Consider the following 22,238-nt stretch of genomic DNA (forward strand, 5'->3'; position numbering starts at 1 on the left):
GGGCGGTGACTGGTGGACACCCTGTATATTATTTGTTTTTAAATTACTCAAAGATAAGTTTGGACAATTTTTACGTGATTTGAAACACAAAATTAAAGTTTAAAAATTACTAAAATTTTTTTGAATATAAGGATTTTTTTGTTTGAATTTACTCAAAGAAAAGTTTGGACAATTTATAAAAATAATACAATTTTTGAATACTAGGATTTACTCAAAAAATTTTGACAATTTTTACGTGATTTGAAACACAAAAGAAAAAAAAAAACAATTTTGTATGATTCAATGATTTGTAACATAAATGAGATAGTTTAAAACTACAATAAAAGGCTAAAAATGTGTTTAATAAGTAAAACTGTTCCGGTAGTTAAGAGCGTTAACATATTTATATAAAATGGAGAGTGAATAAATTAGGGCTAATTGAGTTTTCAAAACTCAATGCTCATTTGTTTTTAAACAAAGAAAACCGGATACAAAAAAAACGCCAAGACATCTTGGCGTTTTCGATAAATTAAAAAAACTATTTTTTTTAAGAAATAAATAAAGCATTGTTTTAATCCTGAATTAATCCTTTTATTCCTACAATTTCCTACAGACAAAAGTATTTAGTAAACTGGCCTACTGGCCGCCCGATTGTGAGCACACTGGCAGCCCAACCCAACACTATATAAAGGGTGCCCGGGCTCGTAATCATTAAAGTGTGTAGGTATTAAGTATTCACATTACATAAGGTTATAACTACTAAGATCACTTTCATAATCTTTTTTGTCTCTATAGTTTTTGAGAATGAGTGAATAAGTTAATCGGTTAAGTCAAGTTGTACAATCTGTATGACTTTCTTTTTACAAAATAGGGCCCCTGTCTCAGGTTAATCAACCTCAGATGCAATCGAAAGATTTCGATAGACGACCAAAAGATCTACCATAGAATTTCCTAAGACAATGGGACAGAAAAACAATAAAAAGAAAGATTGACCTCAGAAGTCCCCGAAGAATCACAGTCGTTGTGCCCTAGCCAAGCGTCTAATGTCCTTTGCCCTACTACAATACTTGAATTTCCGCTTTTCTTCTGTTTATACCCCTGTATCTTATTTTAAATGGATTTAAAATTCTTTGCTCTATTTTTTTATGTTTGCTTATTGTTTACCAAGTCGCAAAAATGCTAAACTGCAACAATAGGTATTATTTACCAAAAAAAAAGATAAACCAAATTAAACAACTCAACCTCTGAAAACTGATATTAAAATAATTTTTGTTTTTTAAGAAAAAATTAAAAAAAAAAGTGGAAGCAAGTAACAGTTCTTTGAAATAATTTTATTCAGTACTTGTTATTGTCTCCTCTAGTGCATATGACAAGCTGGAATCGTCTGTTCATTCCACCAATTAGCTTTTGAAGGTTTTGTTGTAACTCTTCCTTCAGTGCAGTTTTCAATTGATCAAGACTGCTTGGAGGTGGATTTCGGTCGCGAATGCATTTCTAAGACATGTTCTATTGAATTTAAATCCGGATTTCTGTGTGGTCAATCCAAAAATGGAATATTAAACTTTTCAAGATATTCTCAAACATATCTAGCATGCATTATCGTGGATCAAACATTTTATGGCATACCTTGAATTTAAGATCACTCCTGTCTCATTGGAGGAAATAACCATGATACTGTGACATAAAATAAAAATAGGAATTTTCTTTTAAATAAATCATAGTGCGTTAAATTTGAGCAGGAGTGTATAAAACTAAGCATATAAACATGCGAGAATGTCCTACCATATGTAGCATTTAAACAAATAAATAAATAAGTTTGACAATGGTGGATGAAACAGAAGATCGCTGGAAAGGGTTTAGACTTTATATTACTTTTTGCTTGCTAACAAAGTTAATGAGATGTTTGAAAGGAAATACCGATGTAGATTAGTTTTGAAAATCTGAGATTAAAAAAAGACAAAAAAAACATGTGAGGTACACATTCGTGTATCGCAGATATAAATACTCCTATGAGCGCGCAGATTATTCATTAAATAGTTCTTCTATTACAAACTTTAAATTAAATTTTATATAAAACGAATTATCTTTTATTGTTATTTTAATAGTGAGTATGGGTATGTTTTAATTTGGATCACATGTAATAATACTTACTAGTGTCCAGATGTAAAGATTGAAATCTCATTTTTTAACATCAAAATAAGCACCAGTCATCAAGTCGTCTTCTTTGATTCCGAATAATTTCATTAATTCTTCAGCAAAAGCTTGACCTTCTTCTATAGTTTGTTCGGGTTTAAGACAAACCTCAAACTCCATAAAATTTCCCAAATCCTCTACTTTGTCCATGTGAATCCTTGTGTTTTTGTACATAAATAAATAACGATGTTTTTTTAAAATACCTCGTGCTCCATTGCTTGCAGTTAGGATTTTTTCCAATATTTCTGGTTCATCGATCGTGATTTTGTTGAATTTGGAAAGTTTTGGACCTGCTATGTCCGGTCTATCATAATACACTAGTTGCGCTTTTGCATTTTCTGTATGGCGCAACTTTAAACGACCAGTTTCTGAATTAAAAAAGATATCCTTCTGAATAAGTAGTTCTCCTTCGGATGCTGTTAGTTTCTTAGCGATATTCACTTTGGTTTCAAATTCAGAATCAGAGCCTACACGAGCTTTGATTTCGATGTTTCTTTCATCCGCTGGTTGGGTCATATTTAATACAAAAATTCGCCAAAAAGTTGGAGAAATAAAGCGTTAACAAGTTTTTGAACGGTGTAGAAACGAATGCAGATAAAGTGAATATCGAAAATCGAATTTATCCACTTAAGCACTGCGTGTCTGTTGGTAGAAATATATTGCGACAAAAAAATTAGTTATGAGCGCTCTTAAATTAAATTTATTTTTATATTTTTCATCTGTTGCTAGTTTGTGCGTTATCTTTACCTCTCAGTTCCCAATTTTAAGTCTGTTCAGCGAGTTAAATGATTTTGAGGTTAAGCTTTTTGTATTGTTGACGCCGGCAGCACGCTTTGTATAAACATAAACAAAGTATGTTAAATAGAGTTGGGCAAAAAACATTTATATATCGGAGTGGCAATATTTGATCGATATTTCTAATCGATAATTTTTGTTTCGATAATTTAAGCCTGGTACGCTGCTCGCGCTAAATTTTAGCTTCCATACAAATTATCGAAAATTTTTAGCCGAGATAAAATGGATTCCATACAAGTTATCGATAACTTGTATGGGAATTTTATCTCAGCTAAAATTTAGCGCGAGCAGCGTACCAGGCTTTAGGCTAAATTTGTAGCTCCCAAATTTTTCGATAATTTGTATGGGAACTAAAATTTAGCGCGAGTTGCGTACCAGGCCTTAAGCCTGGTACGCTGCTCGCGCTAAATTTTAGCTCCCATACAAACTATCGAAAAATTTTATCTCAGCTAAAATGGATCCCATACAAATTATCGATAACTTGTATGGGAATTTTATCTCAGCTAAAATTTAGCGCGAGCAGCGTACCAGGCTTTAAGAACACAAGCCTGGTACGCAGCTCGCGCTAAATTTTAGCTCCCATACAAATTATCGAAAAATTTTATCTGAGCTAAAATGGATCCCATACGAATTATCGATAACTTGTATGGGAATTTTATCTCGGCTAAAATTTAGCGCGAGCAGCGTACCAAGCTACAATCTTCAATTCGTCGATCAAGGTATAAGCCTGGTACGCAGCTCACGCTAAATTTTAGCTCCCATACAAATTATCGAAAAATTTTATCCGAGCTAAAATGGATCCCATAGAAATTATCGATAACTTGTATGGGAATCTTATCTCGGCTAAAATTTAGCGCGAGCAGCGTACCAGGCTTTAAGCCTGGTACGCTGCTCGCGCTAAATTTTAGCTGAAGCCTGGTACGCTGCTCGCGCTAAATTTTAGCTGAAGCCTGGTACGCTGCTCGCGCTAAATTTTAGCTGATCCATTTTATCTCGGCTAAAAATTTTCGATAATTTGTATGGGAGCTAAAATTTAGCGCGAGCAGCGTACCAGGCTTGAGATAAAATTCCCATACAAGTTATCGATAACTTGTATGGGATCCATTTTATCTCGGCTAAAATTTAGCGCGAGCAGCGTACCAGGCTTGAGATAAAATTCCCATACAAGTTATCGATAACTTGTATGGGATCCATTTTATCTCGGTTAAAAATTTTCGATAATTTGTATGGGAGCTAAAATTTAGCGCGAGCAGCGTACCAGGCTTGAGATAAAATTCCCATACAAGTTATCGATAACTTGTATGGGATCCATTTTATCTCGGCTAAAATTTAGCGCGAGCAGCGTACCAGACTTGAGATAAAATTCCCATACAAGTTATCGATAACTTGTATGGGATCCATTTTATCTCGGCTAAAAATTTTCGATAATTTGTATGGGAGCTAAAATTAAGCGCGAGCAGCGTACCAGGCTTTAAGGCTTAACTACATTCAACTTCAAAAAGTACAAAAGTGAAAAAATGTTTTGTCTTTCACCAACACACTGCAAAATTCTATCTTGCATCTCAGAAAAACAAAAGTGAAAGTTAAAACATTTTTAACTTTTACTTTTTCACTTTTTGAAAAAACCCACACATGCAAACCAACAACTTAAGAACATGATTGCTAGATGGCGTTGCAAAGGATAATTTTCAATGAACATGCCTTTTTTTGACAGATGATTTTTTGTAAACAAAAAAAATTTTCAGCAAAAATTTATAAATTCCAAACAAATTCCAATCCAACATAATCTTTCAAAAGGTTTGTTGTAATTTCAAATGGTTTCCCATTTTTGATTTGATGTACAAATATGTATCATTTATATAGCCTTGGAAGCTGTAGCTCTACAACATAATTTGATACATTCGGTATATAGTACAATAAATGAAACCCGAAACTCATGTTTTTAATTTAAAATTTTTCTTTGGCTTAAAAAGGATACATAAAAATTGCTCATTTCACTTTAATTTCTTTTTTGTTTCGTTGCTTTTCCACCGACTGAGGAGACGGTATAAGCTCGATGGTAACCTCCAAAAAGAAAATTCTCGGGCACCGCAACACCACCACCAATCACAATCTCCTACTCCAATAATAATCTATCCTTCAAGCCTATCATACTGGACCACACCATCACTCAGCAAATGGTGTTTATTTCCAATATTTATGTTTGCATGAAGAACGCAATAATAAAATCCTATTAAAGTTGGATAACACCATGTCGTGGTGCTTCTCGGAAAAAGCCTGGTACGCTGCTCGCGCTAAATTTTAGCTCCCATACAAATTATCGAAAATTTTTAGCCGAGATAAAATGGATCCCATACAAGTTATCGATAACTTGTATGGGAATTTTATCTCAGCTAAAATTAAGCGCGAGCAGCGTACCAGGCTAAAGTGGGGACTCTTTGGTTTGGTTGTTGTTTTCTTTCGCAGCGGCGGCGATGAGCTAGAAGAACAACGGAAATGAATATACACAGTTGAATGATGAAGTTTCTTTATGCCCACATATTTAAAAGAAATTATAAAATAAAAATAATGAAATCTTAAGAAATGAAATAAAAATTGTTAGTACTCACAACTCACAAGACAAAAACAAATAACTGCACAATTTTGTTTTCACAAATGACAGATAATCTTAAAGTTTTAAACACAATTTTGATACTCATTTTCGTATGAAGATGTCGCTAGTAGTATGTGTGTATTTTTCACTTTTTCACTTTTTGAAATCAAAAAGTGAATGTAGTTAAGCCTTTATACATAAATAATCGCATCGGATCCGTATTCAATTCGATCCTTGTATACATAGACCTAAATTCTAATTCAATTCGCATTCAAACCGTCTTATAAACAGATAACAGAGTCAAGTTTGAAATTCCAGTTCTAAATTTGGAAATCTAAACTGGAACCTGGAAATATTGTTGTCTAGTGTGACTGAAAAAAATTTCTAAATCATAAATGTCAAATTATCTGTCAAAAGCTTGAAGTACATTACACATGTTTATCAAAGATTAGAAGAATAATACATTCACTTTCGTCTTCCAAGATTACATTTTTCTATTAATTTATTAATATTTATTAATAATGGTTCGAAAAAGAAAAATTCCAGCCAGAAAACATCATGGTGTTCGTGATCCCATTAAACAAAAATCTATTCAATTAGCAAAGTAAATATATCGCATATTTTTTTTCTAAAAACAACTTCATTAAACTTGATATTTCTACTTTTATAAAATAGATTGAAAAATGTAACAAATAACCCGCCACTTAAAGGAGGCGAAGAAAAGGTTTCCAAGAAATTTGCAGAATTTGTAAGGCTAGCCAATGCCGCTCAAAGTGGTAAGAAAATTAAAAGGATACACGCCGGTATCGAAGATAAACCAAAAGAAGCAAACCAAGGCAATAGTAAGTCAAAGAAAACAAATAATGTAAGTAATACAGGGAGTAAAATAAAACCTATTCGGCAATTGGCAAATGAAAGTGATGAAGACTATCTTCGTCGAGTAAACAGAATGACAAGCCAGTCACTTAAAGAGGCTGAATATGAAGCAAAGTATGGAGTAACGGTTGTGAGAGATGCAAAAACTGGTGCAATCGCGATAAAGAAAAAGCCTCCAAATGAGATTGATGAATTGATTAAGAGGAAAAGATCAAGAAAACCAATGGAAAAAGCTAGTGTAAAAAAAATGGATCCAAAAGAAGCCAGAGAACTTATAAAACAAGCTATAAAAGAGGACAAGGAAGAGGTAACTATCTAAAAACCAAAATATCTTAAAATAAAGCAAATTTCTTTTCAGTCCAAAAAAGAAATAATTGAAGAGTACAAAAGAGATAACATCAAATTTGGTGAGGTGGTACACGCACCACCAACATTAACAGCCCTTCCCCGCAAAGCACTTCGAAGTGAAACCGTTCCAAGGGTAAGGTTTTATATAAAATGCGTTACTCAATTGTTATTACTTAATTTTACTTTATTCATCAGCCTGGTAAAAAAGATAACCTTCTTCTAAAGTCAATGCTTAAAGGCACAAACAAGGAAGCTGTATCGAAGGTCAAAACAATTGCTCCACAAACGCTTAAAGCTCCACGAAAGTTCAAGGGCAAGTTGAAGGGAAAACTTAAAGACTTGCCTGCTGGCACGAGAGCAATGATCGAAAAGGAACAAAATAAGGTTATCGACATGTATAGACAGCTTAAAAAGAATAAACCTTCCCTATAGTTTAGATATACAAAAGAAATATGTATGTATTAGTTGTTTAATTTTGTTTTTTATTAATAACGAGAACACATGGCGGCAACCGGGAAACTCATTCGATTGCTATACATATTTATCTAAATCATCATTTTAGGCATTTCACAATCCGTTGGCAGTTTTTTGTAATCTGTCGGCAAAACGTTTTGCAACAAAAATCGATGTGTCAATGAAGCGCTCAACGCAATTTGTGAGACATGTTTCTGTACTGCTGTCTAGTTTTGATCCTGGTTTCGATACACATTTGTCCCAACAGATTTCATTGAATTCGTGCACCTATAAGATAAAAATAAAAAAAAAAAAAACAATATAAAAAAGTATTCACAAAAGTTGTGTTTTTAATTTTACATGTGCTGTGGCTTGTGCCTTTTGATTTTCAGCCATAATCATTTCTTTGAGCTCTTGATTGCCGGCAGTAGCATTTATTGATTCAAAATCGGACATTTTGTGTAAATTTTTAATAAAATATCAGGAAATACCAAACTCTAGGTACAGCTAGGAAAATTGATAATTTTTTTTAGAGAATTTTTGACATGAGAAGATAACCTCAAAAAACTTTTCATGTCGTTACGTCATTAGAAATGAGTGTGTTCAGAGAACTAGATTTTTATTCTTATGTTCGGTTCACATCACACTAGCCTTGTTTTTTTTGGAGGTAGTAGATTGCTTACAAGTTAAGCCAGAACCATAATTGGTGGATGGAGTCGGAAGCTACTGTCAATTGCTGTTTTCTTTGTATTTTCGACAAGTTTTCATCCGGCGAGTGCGGTTGCGAGCGCTGTTCCCCTCCGTTTTCATCCGACGATCCGACAATTATAGTTCTGGCTTTAGTGATTAATAGATCTTTTACAGAATTTAGTTTTAGTTTTAGTTGTTTCTTTGGAGTTGATCGAATACTCATGAGCAGATAAAAACTATAATCACCCTTACGTTCATTTGAAGATTGCAATAAACTACTCATGAGTAGATGATCTTGTTAATATACTAATAGATCTAATCATGCTACACGATCTACTCATGCTCTTCTGCCCAAATGAGATAGTTAGCAAACACTATCATTAACCTACTTGAGCTGCGTTCCTTTCGGAACTTTTATCTACTGCTTTGTACTTAAAACTACTTTTTTGCTATATTAAAAAAGTAGTTCAAAGCGACAGTACACATAAAAAGGTAATATCTTCCAAACTGACATTGGTCACCAAATTGTCAAAACATGACAATTTGGCGACCAATGTCAGCTACTGTAATTCTTAATTGTTTTAAATCACCGACGGAAAACGCACAAAAACCGAAAAACCACGCACACCACTAATTTTTTAACAATAGGGGTATTCACGATTCGATGCAAATGGTCTTGTTTCGTTGTAAAAGTGCAAAAGTGTAACATTTTCTTAAAATAAAACAACCAAATATACAGACTACAATTTTGTTACACTTTTACACTTTTGCTTTACCCCAACCCTATTGCAAAAATAAATAAAATACAATGGTGCAAAATTTGTCTATTGTAGTTGTAGTAGTAGAAAACAAAATTTTGCATTTTTACACTTTTTTGTTACACCGGATCGTGAATACCCCTAATATTCAACCATTCTCTGCGAAGAAACACTAAGAAAATTTGTTATTTTTCAATTTATAATCATTTCAAATGACATTTTATACCTAAATTAAAACAAAAACAAAATTTCCTGTTTACTGCGATTGAAATATAAAAATTAAAGACCGACCTGACAGATTGGTGTCCATTTTTGACAAACAAATTTTGACAACGTTTGGAAGATATTACCTTATTATGTGTACTGTGGTTTAAAGCAGCTTTAAGTACTAAGCAGTAGATAAATATTCCCAAAGGAACGCAGTATTTATATCTTGTCAAACCTGCGAGGAAAAAAAGCTATTAAACAATGATGGTGTGCAGGGCCCCTTAAATAATTTATGTTATTTTTGTTGTACTAGATGATTTATACAGAAAAGATGCATTTCTGTTTTTGAACACATCCATTTCGTTTTTCGGGCAGTGGCGGCCATATTTATTCTGTCAAATTGTGTAAAAAACTCATCGGCTTTTTCTCAAACACGAAAAAATATTTCACATTTACAGCTTACGCCTTTTTACAACCAAAAAAGAAAACTTAAATTGATTTTAAATTGTTAAAATGTCTTTCAGTGGTCAATCTAATCCACCATGGCAACGAAACTCGATGAATAACTCAATGCAAGGTAAGAATTTACAAAACTTTTCACTTTAATATATGCAAATTCTTATCGGCTTAAAATATAAAAAAAATATTCAGGCATGGGGTTTAATCAAAACTCCCAAATGTTTATGAATCAACAATCGAGCCAGCAAAACCAAAACATGCAATATAATCAAATGAATAGTGGTAATATTAACCAAATGTCGAATAATCAAGTGTTTCAGCAACAACAAGGAGTTGCATACCCATCTCGTACGGGTCTGAATCCGGTTGCATTTCAGAATTCCAATTCTGGTTCGAGTCAAAATCAGCAAAACATGAATATGCATGGCCAGAATCGTCAAAACTACAATTCAATGGGTACTGTCACCAAGATAAGCAATGATTGCGGTTTGATAAACGATGAAGTGCTATTCTACAAAATTATATGCAAGGGTGTTATTCCCAAAGTTGGAGATCGTGTTTTGTTTGAATCGAGTTATAGTACAACCTCTCAATTCAAGTGGAATGCTACGAGAGTTCAATTGGTTTCGCAAACTGGTTCGCAGAACAATCAAGCACCTCCACCACCCTTGATGGGACAAAATGTTAAATCATCGTCTGGGTATAATGCTGTTCCGCCGCCAGTTGAATATAGAGCACTGGCTGCTAGTCAGAGAAGGGGATCTCCGTCAAGGCGTGGTTCTCCTGGCAACGATCGTCACTCTAATCGTGACCGAAAGGAGTCAAATAGGGGAAGGGATCGAAGTGAACGCAGCGATGTAAGTTGAAAACATTTTATTATTGGTAACTTGTTAAAAAAATATAAATACATTGAAACTCGATTAACCGGGATGGTCGGGACCGAGCCCATTACGGATAATCGAAAATCCCGAATAATAGAACTTTCTTTTCTCAAACAAAAAGTTATATATATTTAAGTATTTATTAAAAAACTTATGAAAAAAAACCAAAACAAAAATAAGATACTCGTAAAAAACAAAATACTACAGATATCCCGCAACTTTTTTTTTGCATAGGACTGATTTGAAGTGAAGGAATTTGTTAGGTGCTGTTCATATATTACGGATAGTAGAGTTCATTACGGATAACAGAGTTTAAATTAATACGTTGTCTTTATTTTCGAGAACAAATTTCAAATATTTTCATCACGGATAATAGAGCGTCCCGGTTAATCGAATCCCGGATAATCGAGTTTCAACTGTTTATTATTAAGGGTTGTTCCTTTGAAACTAGAAGATATAATAATAGTGTAATACTATTTACACTATTGTCCGAGTATGCGGAATGAATAATTTCTTGAAAGTGGGTTCAATTAAAAATCATTAGTTAAGTACTCAATTTTTTTGAGTAGTTAACAATATTCGGCCGAATACCGAATAATAAAAAGATTTTTAAAAAAATGTTTTTTTTTTTAATACAAAACTTGTTATTTTAGCATATAAAAATTTACTAATGGTAAGTTCTGGCTAATAAAAACAACTTTTTTCATTATTCGGTGGAAGTAAACGATTACGTCTATCTTCGTAAACAAATCCAGCTTCTTAAAATATTCTCTCACTCGCAAATTTTTGTTTTTAATATTAACAAATGATTTATTATTTTTTAAATATTTATTACAATTAACATTTACTAAGCAAATATTGTACATAAAACTTAAAAAAATTGTAAATTTGTATTACACAAAACTGAAAGATGAGTAAACAACACTACTACTACTACTCGCAAATTAAAACAAAATATTTCTAATATTTTTGCCCACATGCAATGAAATAGAAAAATACAGATCATAACATGACAAAAGCCACGTAGGAGTAAGATAAATGCTCGTATCGTGGGCCGAATATAGTTTTTTCTAAAACTCAATATCTAATCAATTTATATTATACTTGTAATTATATCTACTTCTTTAAAAAAAAGATGAAGGCCGAAAAGCTCTGATTTTGATGATCGTTTTTTTTTTCAAACGTCGGTAATTAAAAAATACTTTAAAGTCTATAGATTAAAAATTGCCGCTGTTGCCTATTTGATTTTTTAAATTTAATTGAAGATTTTTGTGAACAAAGACATTTTTTTTCAAAAATTTTGCTTAAATTTCAAAAATTTACTAATGCCAAAAGATTGTCAAGGGTCTAGGCAATTAAAGGAAATCAAAAAATCCAATGAAATTGAGGTAATTTATATTTTTTTTTAAACTGTAATAAATATTACCTTTTCCTCTTTGGAATTCATCTGATAATATTTATGGTCAACATTTTTTTTTTTAAATAAATTCATATTTTACTACGAAAAAGTTTGAAAAAAAGGCATTTAAAATTTTTTAATAACTTTTTTTCCAAAATTTTTAGTTGAGGACCATTCTTTCAAAAACTCTGGATTAAAGGCCCTATCTACATTTTTCTTACTTCTGAGTTATAGAGGGAGACACTAAATCTAATATCGCAATTTGCATATAAAAATGAAAAAAATCAAAAGTACATTTTGAATTTTCTGACCTATTTGAAGACCTAGGCTAAAAAAATAAATGAGAATAAAACAGATACAATGCCCTAACTCCAAATATGCAAAAAAAATCAAAATTTAAAATCTTGTAGTTAGGGCCTTTACGAGATTATGGGCAGTGTATAAGGTGTTGCCGACTTGCCGTTGTGTTCAAAATATTTTATTTTTTTTTCTTCAAGTCAGTTTGTGAGAAAATTGCATTTATTGCTTAAACGATGGAAGATTGTCTTTTACTCCTATATATTTTTTTCCTTAAATTACCTAGAGATTCTTTTGATATCATTTATTTTATGCAATTTAAGCAAAAAAAAATTTAATTTTAAAAAACAATAGAGCAACATCGGCAATTTTTAACCTATAGACTTTAAAGTATTTTTAATTACCGACTTTTGAAAAAAAGATCATCAAAATCAGAGCACTTAAAACTATTTTAAAAAAAAAAGTAAGTAATAGTGTTCTTATGCTAGAATGCTAGTTTTCAGAGAAAAATAAGACTAAAGTAGCCAACTGTTTTGCTTTTATACCAGTTGGTTGTTTGTTTACATCGATTACATGTCTTTCTCTAATCGACAAAGGAAAATAGCGTAAAGATAATCGAATCATTATTAATTTTAGTTTATTCAAACCAACACATACACAACAACATTCAACATTTCAACAACATAATCTTTTTTATCAAAAAACAAAACCGACTTCCATGGATCAAAACTGGGTTTTATGGTTTTTCTAATAGTTCCTACGGCTATTATCAAAATTGGTTCACTCAGTCCAAAGGTATGAGGTAACAAACGTAAAAAAAAAAACAACAAATGTATTTGTATCCATATCGACCCTTTAATATTGATACATAAAACGTTTTAATTATTATTTCTATTTCCGTGACCTTTTTTGATCAAAAATTATAATCCTCTAAACGGGTCTTAAGTCTGTCTTGTTGCTGTTTCTGGCGATTACACCCTTCTTCAGGACTCTATAGTAAAAAAATGTATTATTCTAAAAATACTAAGGAAAAATTAAATTTAAATCTACACTTACAATATATTAAAATAATAAATTTTAAGATTGATAGGAAAAAAGGTCTTAAAAATCAGGTCAAATATAAAATGTACTCTTTTATTTCTATGAACAAACAGCATTTACTACCTACATTTTTGTGGTCTCAAATGAGTAAAAATTGTTAAAACAATTATATACATACATATAACTTTAAAATTTGTTTTTAATATACCTCTGCAGTTTGAAAATGATCGCAAACGTCGCAGAGATGAAAGTCCAAGGCCTCGAGATCGTGATAGACGCAGTGACCAGGATAAACGTGATGTTAGTCTTGATAAAAAAGACCGTGATCGCAGCCCAGTAAGACGATTGTCTCCAAAAAGGCGAAAAAATAGACCAATCCCACGTTATGTTGTTCAAATTCCAAAAACATTATTAACATTGTAAGTTTTTCTTTTTTTATGTTTTTCTTTTTCGATGATTTCATATTTTGTTTCTTTTAATTTTAGCAAAAGTGGTGGCGTACAAGAAATTAAAAGACGTTATTCCAATTTATATATTCCGTCAGATTTCTTTCACACTAAAGTCAAGTGGTCGGAAACATTTACACCGGACAATCCGTTTTCCATGCGACGTCCATGCTCGTTTCATATATCTCACAAGATTGTAGAACCTTTGAATGAAGTTAAAGCTCTTATTGAGCCCGAAGATGCTGACTATTTGTTTTCGGCAAAAGTAATGCTTATGGGTTGTCCGCCATTATCTGAATTATATCAGAGATGTTTCAACCAAGATGAACATGACGATACACATAATTGTGTTCATCCATCTCGGCTGATAAACTTTTTGGTCGGAACAAGGGCACGTAATGAGCCAATGGCAATTGGTGGTCCATGGAGTCCATCTTTAGATGGTGAAAATCCAGATAAAGATCCTGCAGTTTTGATAAAGACCGCTATAAGAAGTTGCAAGGCTTTGACAGGAATTGATTTGTCCAACTGCACACAATGGTATGTTAATTGATTATCATTTATTTTATATTATGTAATTGCCGTTATATTTACCTAAAGTATAAAAAATCTAATTGTATGTATTTATTTTATCTTGAGACTAGTTTCAAATCCCACTAAAAGCTATTTTAATATTGTACAACAAAAATCATAAAAAAGACAATTTTTTCTAAGTTTCAATTGATTTTCATCAATAAACAAAATGCAATATTTCATCTCCATTATTGAGATAATTCAAAATAAGCCAGTTTTCCAAGACTTCAATTGATACTCTCATGTTTTGTTCAACATGTTATAGAAGTAATTACGAATCAAATACTTAATTAAATAGAGATTATCAGCACTTCAGTTTCACACTCTTATCTTAAATCCAAATGATATTAGGTTAGGTAGTAGTGGTTGTCAGGCAAAGTACCCGACACACTTAGACCCTTATGGATCCATTGTGATAACACGAAAGACTAGCAAGTTAGAAACTCACTAGCCGAACCACTCGGAGCTTCTTATGAATAAAGATAGACTTTTTACGTCCGCTTTCACTAGGTCGCTAGTTTCCTCGTAGAAGAATTCTCCTAAATGGAGTTTTCTTCTATTAGAGAGACCAGAGCAGGCGCACAGAAGATGTTAAACAGTTTCCTCTTCTTCTTCAAATGATATTCCTTACATAATTTTTTTTTTTTTAATTTTGAAAGCTTTTATAGTTGCCACATTCGTTAATTTAATTCAGATGGAGGTATGTAGATAGAAGGGTTGAACATTTTTGATTGAAGGTTTTGAATGATTTGATTATGTCAAAAATGTAATTTGCAAAGATTTTTGCCTATGTATGTAAAACTTTACAGCCAAAGTTAAGTAAAAATTTGTAAATAAAAGCTTCAGAAATTTTTTAACTGTTAACATTTTTTTAAAACACATCTGTCATTTCTGACATCTAGGATACAAAAATTCTAGTACTCTCCACAAATTTAGAGCAATCAGCGTATTAGACTTTAGCCTTAAAAACATTTTGAACATACAAAAATTTGTGTATTTGCAGCACTATTTTATTACTTGTAACCTTGTCGCTTCTGAAGACAACTAGGGTTAATACCAGATCCATTTTTTAACCATTTTTCTGTGAAAAAGAGCTGTGTTTTATCTTTTTTAATAGTAGTGCATCATCTCTCGTTTTCATTATTTTGAGTATACTCATGTCTTATTTGCCTTGCGAAGATTGGTTATATTTAATACAACAGGGTAACATGCAATTTTTTGATTTACTGTTTGTTTGAGAACTAATCAAGTTTGCTGCAAAGTGAATGGATATTTTTTAATTGATAAAATAAATAAAATGAACTTTAAAGTAGATTTTTATGTAAGTTTATTTTGTTTGCTTGTAAGTGGAGTTCACACTTTAGGATTATTTGCCAACGCAGTAGAAATTTGAAAACATTTACGTATCTCATTTGAATTCCTGTGCTCCTCGCACTAGAAAAAGTATTTATGTGCTTTATTGAAATTTTCCAAAGCTAATTGAAACATTTTCACTCGGGCTGTTTTAAATTTCCTTGCGCTTTTTTTTAAAGAAAGTTTTACTTTTAAACTGAATTTAAAACTTTAAGCTCTAAGTGCTAGACGTGCAAGAATTACTTGTAATAAATTTTATTAATTCCGTACAAAAAATTGTCATTTAAGTTTTTGTTTTACCATCACAATGTTAAAATAACAAATATAAAGCTTGTATTTTATTTATATTATTATAATTTTATGTCTACATATTTGATTGTAAATGCACTAAAGATTTACTGAGGCAAATACTTTAAGTCCTTAAGACGCCCTTTACCGTAAATTTAGAATTAAATGTTTATAATTTTTGTTTTAATTGCTGGAAAAAAATTCTAAAACAAAATCAAAAAATGGGTTGCTTGGTTGATCATATGTTTAGGTACCGCTTTGTGGAGCTCTACTACCATCGTGGCGATTACACAAGCAAAGGAAAAACAATACCTTCGCGGGTGGAAACTGTTGTTATCTATCTCCCAGATATACATTCTTGTATGCCGACCCGGTCTGAATGGACATCCCTTGCTGCTGACTATAAAACTGCTGCAACAAATCATCTTAATCGTCTTAAAAATGCTGCTCAACAGTCAACTTCTACTGGCGCCGCCTCATCAGAGGAAGTAAAATCAACAAAAGAAGCTGATGAAGCAGCTAATGTTCCTGATTCTGCAACATCGTTGGCAAATTTAGGTGGAGACGCTGCAAACAATCAAACCGATGAAAATGGAACAGAGAAGGCATTCTACCTTTAATTTTTTTATAACAAACAAAAAATCATTTTGCAATTGCATAGATTTAGATTTTCTTCTTTTTTAACCGCCTTTAAAATATCTCGTGTTTTTTTTTTTTCTAAACCGGGTTATAAGTATGTATTTATAGAAGACTGACTAAATTTAAATCCCTTAGCGAATGCAGCGTGAAGAATAATGAACTTTTTAATTTTTTTCTTTATATCTGTCAAAAAAAAGTTACAAATTAAACACTAATTCGGTTTTTAATATCTATAATCTCAAAATTTTTTTTGAGATTAGATGATATAAAAAACGAATCGGTTGCTAACAATTCTATAAAAGTTGAAGATTGGCGCAAAGAGAACTGTTTTTTATATGCGCTTTATTCATTACAGGAAGATAATAAGAAAGAACCAACACATTATTCAAAATTAGATCTAAAAACTATGAAAATACAGGAATTACGTGATGAGTTAGAAGCCCGTAATTTATCCTCTAAAGGTAAAACTTAATTAAGTTCCAATTTCTGTGTGTGTATTTCCGTTAAGATATTTGTTTCTTTTTTTACTGTTGATAAAATTCTTTCGTTTTAAACAAAAAGGTCTTAAGCCACAGTTGTTGGCTCGTTTGACAAAGGTAGTGGCAACTGAAAAAGAACAAGAAACAGAAAAGGAAAAGGAAAAAGAACAAGAAAAAGAACAAGGAAAAGAAAAAGAAAAGGAGAAAAGTGATAGCGATAAAGAGGATGATGACTCTAAAAAAGCTAATGATGGAGCTGATGATGCTGAAATGAAAGATGATGATGCTGATGCCGGAATAGAAGTTGATATGAGTGATATCGTTATATTGGACGAATATGATTCTAGCAAAAATCAAGATGGTGAAAATCAAGAAAAGGTGAGTGAAAATGGATGAAAACAAATTAAATTAAATAGATATCAATTAAGCTTGGTATTTTAGTAAAAGCAACTAAGAATTTTTAACTTTTTACTTGGGATATGCACATTAGGGCGTTGCTTATTTATAAGGCCGAATTTTAAAATGTATACGGGCTCAAAAGCTTCTAATTAAAGGAGAATGCCAAAAAAAAAACCAGCCCCGATACAAATGAGACCTATTTGACTTGAAAGGGCATCAATAGTAGATAACAAATATGATTTTTTTTTTTTTCAAAAAACCATCCCCGGAACTTGCTATGACGATTCATATTTTGAAACTATAAATTAATTAATTTTAAATGTTTCCATAAAAAATATCGTTAATTTACAGGTAGTTTTGAATTGTTTTACTTAAAAATTCGACAAAACTGTAAACGTGTATAGAAAATTTTCAAAATTTGTAAATACATAATCTTAAGCACTAAAAAGAGTTCAAGAAAAAATTATTTTTAATTTGTTCAAACAATATCTACCAAATTGAAAATGACCGATAATTTCGTCGTTTTCATGATATTGACGGTTTATGGCTTAACATTTTTCTAAAAATTTCATATACTCTTTTTAGTGCTTGAAATATTTACAATTTTGAAAATTTTCTATCAACGTTTACGGTTTACACTTCAAAACTACCTGCAAATTATCGATTGAAACATTGAAATTTAATGCCTGATTCACAATATTGCGAGACGACGAGACGAGAGCGTTGCGAGAGTAAAATTGATATCTAGTTTTCGATGTTTGGCCAAATAATTTCCTTCTTTTTACACATATTCTTCTATTTCCTGTCAAAAATAGACAATTACCCATAAAAAATCTTAACATTACCAAATGGCTTACGATTTAAATGACCAAGAAAAAATCTCGTTTCGCTCTCGTCTCGTCGTCTCGCAAAATTGTAAATCAGGCATAATTCGGCACGGGTAAATATAAAATAATGATAGAGCTTTGAAACTTTGGGAATTTTTTTTTAATTTATTTAAAAACATACATTTTACAATTTAGCCTTGTTCAAAATAAGGGACAAATTTTATTTTGAAGTGGCAACTGTGATTAAACCGTCTTGAACTTAACTTTTTCGTATCGTTTCAATCATGTGGTAACGTTTTTTTTTATTTGAAAAGTCCATTTCTAATACACTTTATTTTGGAATTACCCAAAAACTATAAACCAACCAAATAAAAAAAAATTAACCTTGTTATCGAATCGGGTTTCTAAGAACTGTCAATAAATTATAATCGAATGAATGACCCCTTATTGAACAAAAATGATTTATGGAAATAAGGCATATAAACATTTTTCTAATTTTAAGAATTTTCTGTTTTTGGAATTGTTCATTATTATTTTTTTTTATTCAGGAACAGAATAAGGAGTTAGATGAAAAAGAGCGCAAACAATTAGAACGTCGTTACGTTCTTCCAGACGACCCGCATGTTATAGTACATCCTTCTAAAACTGCTAAGGACGGAAAGTTTGACTGTACCGTAATGTCCTTGTCTGTCCTATTGGATTACCGTCCCGATGACACTAAAGAAAGATTTTTCGAGGTTTGAAGTCAAATTTATGTTTTATTTATTTAAAAACCATAAAAGTTAATTATGTTATAGGTTTCTCTGTTTGCTGAACTTTTTAATGAAATGTTGATGAGAGATTTCGGATTCAATATATTCAAAGAGTTGTATTTCCACAAAGACCCAGTCTCCGAAAAAGAAGAAGCTAAGAAAGATGAAAGCAAATCAAACGATGACGATGAAAAGTCTAAAGACAGCAACAGCCAAGACCAAGCTTCTGAAAAAAAATCTACAAGTGAAAGCGAGAAAAGAGATAAAAATGCTCGTGACCGTCGTGTTTCGAAAAAACCTGCAGACGAAGATACTGAAGACGAGAATTTCTCGGTACACTCTAGTGACCGAAAGAAGAAATCCGATAAAAAAATGTGTATTGTTAAGCCACATCTTATGCTTTCGTTTATCTACTTCGATACTACCCATTGCGGATATATTTTTGAAAAAGATTTGGAGGAGCTATTTTCTATTCTTGGTCTGAGTCTATCACGCGCAGAAATTCGAAAAGCCCTCTCAAAGACGGTTTCTCGACATGCATTGTATTATAGGTAATTTGTTTTATTTCTCTTCATTATTATGTGTGGTAATGTTGAAACAATACTTTGTTTTCATTAGGAAACTGACCGATGCGGAGGAAAAACCCGAAAATACTGTAAAAGATATCGACGCAGATGAAGAGTATCCAATAGAAGAACTGAAGCGAATTGCATCTGGTAATAACTGCTTGTTACCCGTTTTTAAAAGCTCTCGCGATGATATTGATGAGGAAAGCACTAAAGGTGAAGTTCATACTGAAAATGATGGTAAGTAAAATCAAAATCTATAAAAAATTGTTATAAAATAAAAACTCCGCAGGCATGGTCACTCACAATGGAGTGTTGGTGCATGTTGGCAAATTATTTGAACAAAATAAACGTTACGAAAAATCATATTCGGAGTTGGAGCAAATGTATAATGATATACAGAAACAACATGTAGAACTCCAAGCAAGCTATTCCAAGGTCAACAATAAAACTAAAGATCTTCAGAGTGAAGTCAAAAGTCTTTTAAGAAAACTAAGTGATGCCGATCAAGATTTGTTTACATTAAATGTAAGTTTGTAATTTTCAAAAAGTATTAATTTTTTCTTAACTTGTTTTTGTTTTTAATTTTAAAGAGAAAATATAGTGATCAGCACTCGGCATTGATGTACTGTTATGACAAGTTAGCTCCATTCGTACCAAGATCTGATAAGAATCACAAAACGAGTGATGGGTAAGGAATATTTTGCGAACATTTTGTAAAAAAATGTATTGTTTTATGAAACTTTATTTATTATAAAAGGTCACGTGATCGAGATAGTACTAAAGAAAAGAAGGAAGAAAAAGAGAAGGAGAAAAAAGAAGAAAAGGAGAAGAAGGATGAAAAGGAGAAGAAAGATGAAAAAGAGAAAAAAGATGAAAAGGAGAAGAAAGAAGATAAGGAAAAGGATAAGAAAGAAGTAAAAGAAAAGCCAGAAGAAAAGGTGGACAAAGAAAAGCAACCGAGTGAAAAAATTGAAGTTGAAAAGGTTCAAAAAATAGAAATTGATTGAACAAAAAGTTATACATAATTCTTTAGATTTGCTTAGATTATTTGATAATTTTTTTTCTGGTGTAACTTATACTTATTAGCTGGCATATGAATAAACTGAAATAAATAACATTATTAAACATGTAGAATATTGTTTTTTTTTTTTTCTCTGTATTGGAAATGAAAATATTCCTGAGACTTTTCCCCCGCCTTTGTGACTTGAGAACATATATGATTCTCAGAAATTTGCCTTGGAATAAATTTTACCTGCTATACATTTGTAGAGGAATAGGGTATTTCATGCACAATTTCAAAATTTAAAGAGTGTGGATAAAATTTAAAAGAAGACAACATTAAACTAGATACTAGAGTAAAATACACATAATTTTTCTAAAACTTTGAAAAATTTAACTTGTAAGCAAATTGTTTTGCTCCATTGTCAATGCAATTTGGTATGACTTAATTCTTACAAATCACTAAAAAAAAAATCAGCCCTATTCTGCTATTTACGTGAATCTCAGATCCGATTTTCAAATTCAGTTCACTTTAACCCTTCCTTGTCATTCTGCTATCCACCTGGTGAACTTGGGGAAGAGTTATGTTACGTTTAGCAAATATTAGGCACTTATTCAAAATTGTAGAAAACTTTACTTTATGTTTTCACTTAGAAAATTTCATATTTGTTTTTAAATAGATTTCATTATTCCTAATTTATTTTTCATGAAATAAAGAACTTTTAATTTATCCTATTTTCGTGACCTTTTTTCAATCAAAATTATGATCCTAAGTGGGCTGTAGGTCTGTCTTGGTATTTTAAATGCCCCCATAAGAAATAAAGACAATGTACGTTTAGCTTTTAAATCGTCAAATATCTTAAGAAGTTCATTGTTTTCAAATTTAAAAGGTGAATTTTCGAAAAGTGAAAGATCAAATATTGTCTATAAGATAAAATGTCTAATTGACGGAATAAACCATTGTCCTTCCGTTTATGTAGGAACTTCTATGCAAAAGCTAAAAAATCGTTTAGCTGGTCACAGATCAGACATAAATAGCGGAAACTCACAAAAAACAGCATTGGCTTTACATTGTATAGATGAAGGACATAGGCCAGACTTTAACAATGTTGACATTTTACAGACAGAAAAACACTATAGTAAACGTATGTTATTGGAAATGTTGCACATTTTAAATACTAATAATACTGTTAATAGGCGATCTGATTGCGAAGGACTGAGCAATATCTATAGCCAGTTTGTCCATAGAAATATTTTAGGCTAAATTTTATATTTGACCTGATTTCTGAAGATCGTGTTTGATTTTAAAAGTCAAATTTTGATTTTTTTATCAAATGTGAAATTTAAGAAATAAAAAAGAGATAGCAGAAAATTAACCAAAACAAATTTTAAGAAATATCTTAAAATTTATTATTTTATAATATTGTAAGTATAGATTTTAATTTAGATTTTTTTTTTTTTTAGTATTTTTAGAATAAAATTTTTTACTTTAGAGTCCTGAAGAAGGACAGACCTACAGCCCACTTAGGATCATAATTTTAAAGTACTTTTATATAACTTAATTTATTTTCTGTTTGTGCATGCGGTAAAGGATTATTAAAGGCACATCTTTCAACAGAACTGCACTATCATGCCCCTATTTGTCATTAGAGATGCCCGTGGTCAGGCATACATTTTCTAAGTGTCTGAATTTAAACAAATTCCCTTAGAATATTAAAATTCACAGTATATTCATGCTGTGAGTTTTATATAGTGTCGGTAAACATCGACCAAAATAAGGCGTCTTAGTAAGGGTACGACAGATCTAACTGATGAGCCCACTGTCGTACGGGGCGAAACGCTTTATAAATTTTTGGAGTTGAGGCTTGAGGTCACTTGAACTTATAAATTGAATTATATTCAATCGCTCCACTTAAAATAAAAATAATATTAATAATTTTTCATT

At 31.5% G+C, this 22,238-nt stretch overlaps 4 protein-coding genes across 5 annotated transcripts; 2 read left to right on the forward strand and 2 right to left on the reverse strand.

Annotated features, from left to right (window-relative positions):
- Positions 1–2,044: 2,044 nt before the first annotated feature.
- LOC129910416 (uncharacterized) lies at positions 2,045–3,034 on the reverse strand. The gene is made up of 2 exons (XM_055987796.1): positions 2,920–3,034; positions 2,045–2,814 (listed from the first exon to the last, which is right to left on the reverse strand). The coding sequence occupies exon 2, from the start codon at positions 2,686–2,688 to the stop codon at positions 2,158–2,160; it is 531 nt and encodes a 176-aa protein (XP_055843771.1). The 5' UTR covers positions 2,689–2,814; positions 2,920–3,034; the 3' UTR covers positions 2,045–2,157.
- Positions 3,035–5,967: 2,933 nt separating this feature from the next.
- On the forward strand, positions 5,968–7,307 carry LOC129910409 (coiled-coil domain-containing protein 137). Its single transcript, XM_055987789.1, has 4 exons — positions 5,968–6,164; positions 6,236–6,743; positions 6,795–6,917; positions 6,980–7,307. Exons 1-4 carry the CDS (start codon positions 6,082–6,084, stop codon positions 7,214–7,216), a joined length of 951 nt encoding a protein of 316 aa, XP_055843764.1. The 5' UTR covers positions 5,968–6,081; the 3' UTR covers positions 7,217–7,307.
- LOC129910417 (mitochondrial import inner membrane translocase subunit Tim8) lies at positions 7,246–7,823 on the reverse strand. Its single transcript, XM_055987797.1, has 2 exons — positions 7,598–7,823; positions 7,246–7,525 (listed from the first exon to the last, which is right to left on the reverse strand). The coding sequence occupies exons 1-2, from the start codon at positions 7,691–7,693 to the stop codon at positions 7,352–7,354; spliced, it is 270 nt and encodes an 89-aa protein (XP_055843772.1). The 5' UTR covers positions 7,694–7,823; the 3' UTR covers positions 7,246–7,351.
- Positions 7,824–9,265: 1,442 nt separating this feature from the next.
- Positions 9,266–20,428, forward strand: LOC129910403 (cell division cycle and apoptosis regulator protein 1-like). Of its 2 annotated transcripts, none has more exons than XM_055987781.1 (13): positions 9,266–9,469; positions 9,544–10,208; positions 13,186–13,388; positions 13,455–13,955; positions 15,880–16,234; positions 16,624–16,729; positions 16,830–17,125; positions 18,522–18,710; positions 18,771–19,276; positions 19,344–19,531; positions 19,584–19,819; positions 19,885–19,982; positions 20,052–20,428. In XM_055987781.1, the coding sequence occupies exons 1-13, from the start codon at positions 9,406–9,408 to the stop codon at positions 20,299–20,301; spliced, it is 3,657 nt and encodes a 1,218-aa protein (XP_055843756.1). In that variant the 5' UTR covers positions 9,266–9,405; the 3' UTR covers positions 20,302–20,428. The 2 variants fall into 2 exon arrangements, with proteins under 2 accessions (XP_055843756.1, XP_055843757.1); XM_055987782.1 differs by having other exon boundaries at positions 9,664–10,208.
- Positions 20,429–22,238: the final 1,810 nt, after the last annotated feature.

The sequence above is a fragment of the Episyrphus balteatus genome, chromosome 2 (genome assembly GCF_945859705.1).
Source record: "Episyrphus balteatus chromosome 2, idEpiBalt1.1, whole genome shotgun sequence".
NCBI classification, from domain to species: domain Eukaryota; kingdom Metazoa; phylum Arthropoda; class Insecta; order Diptera; family Syrphidae; genus Episyrphus; species Episyrphus balteatus.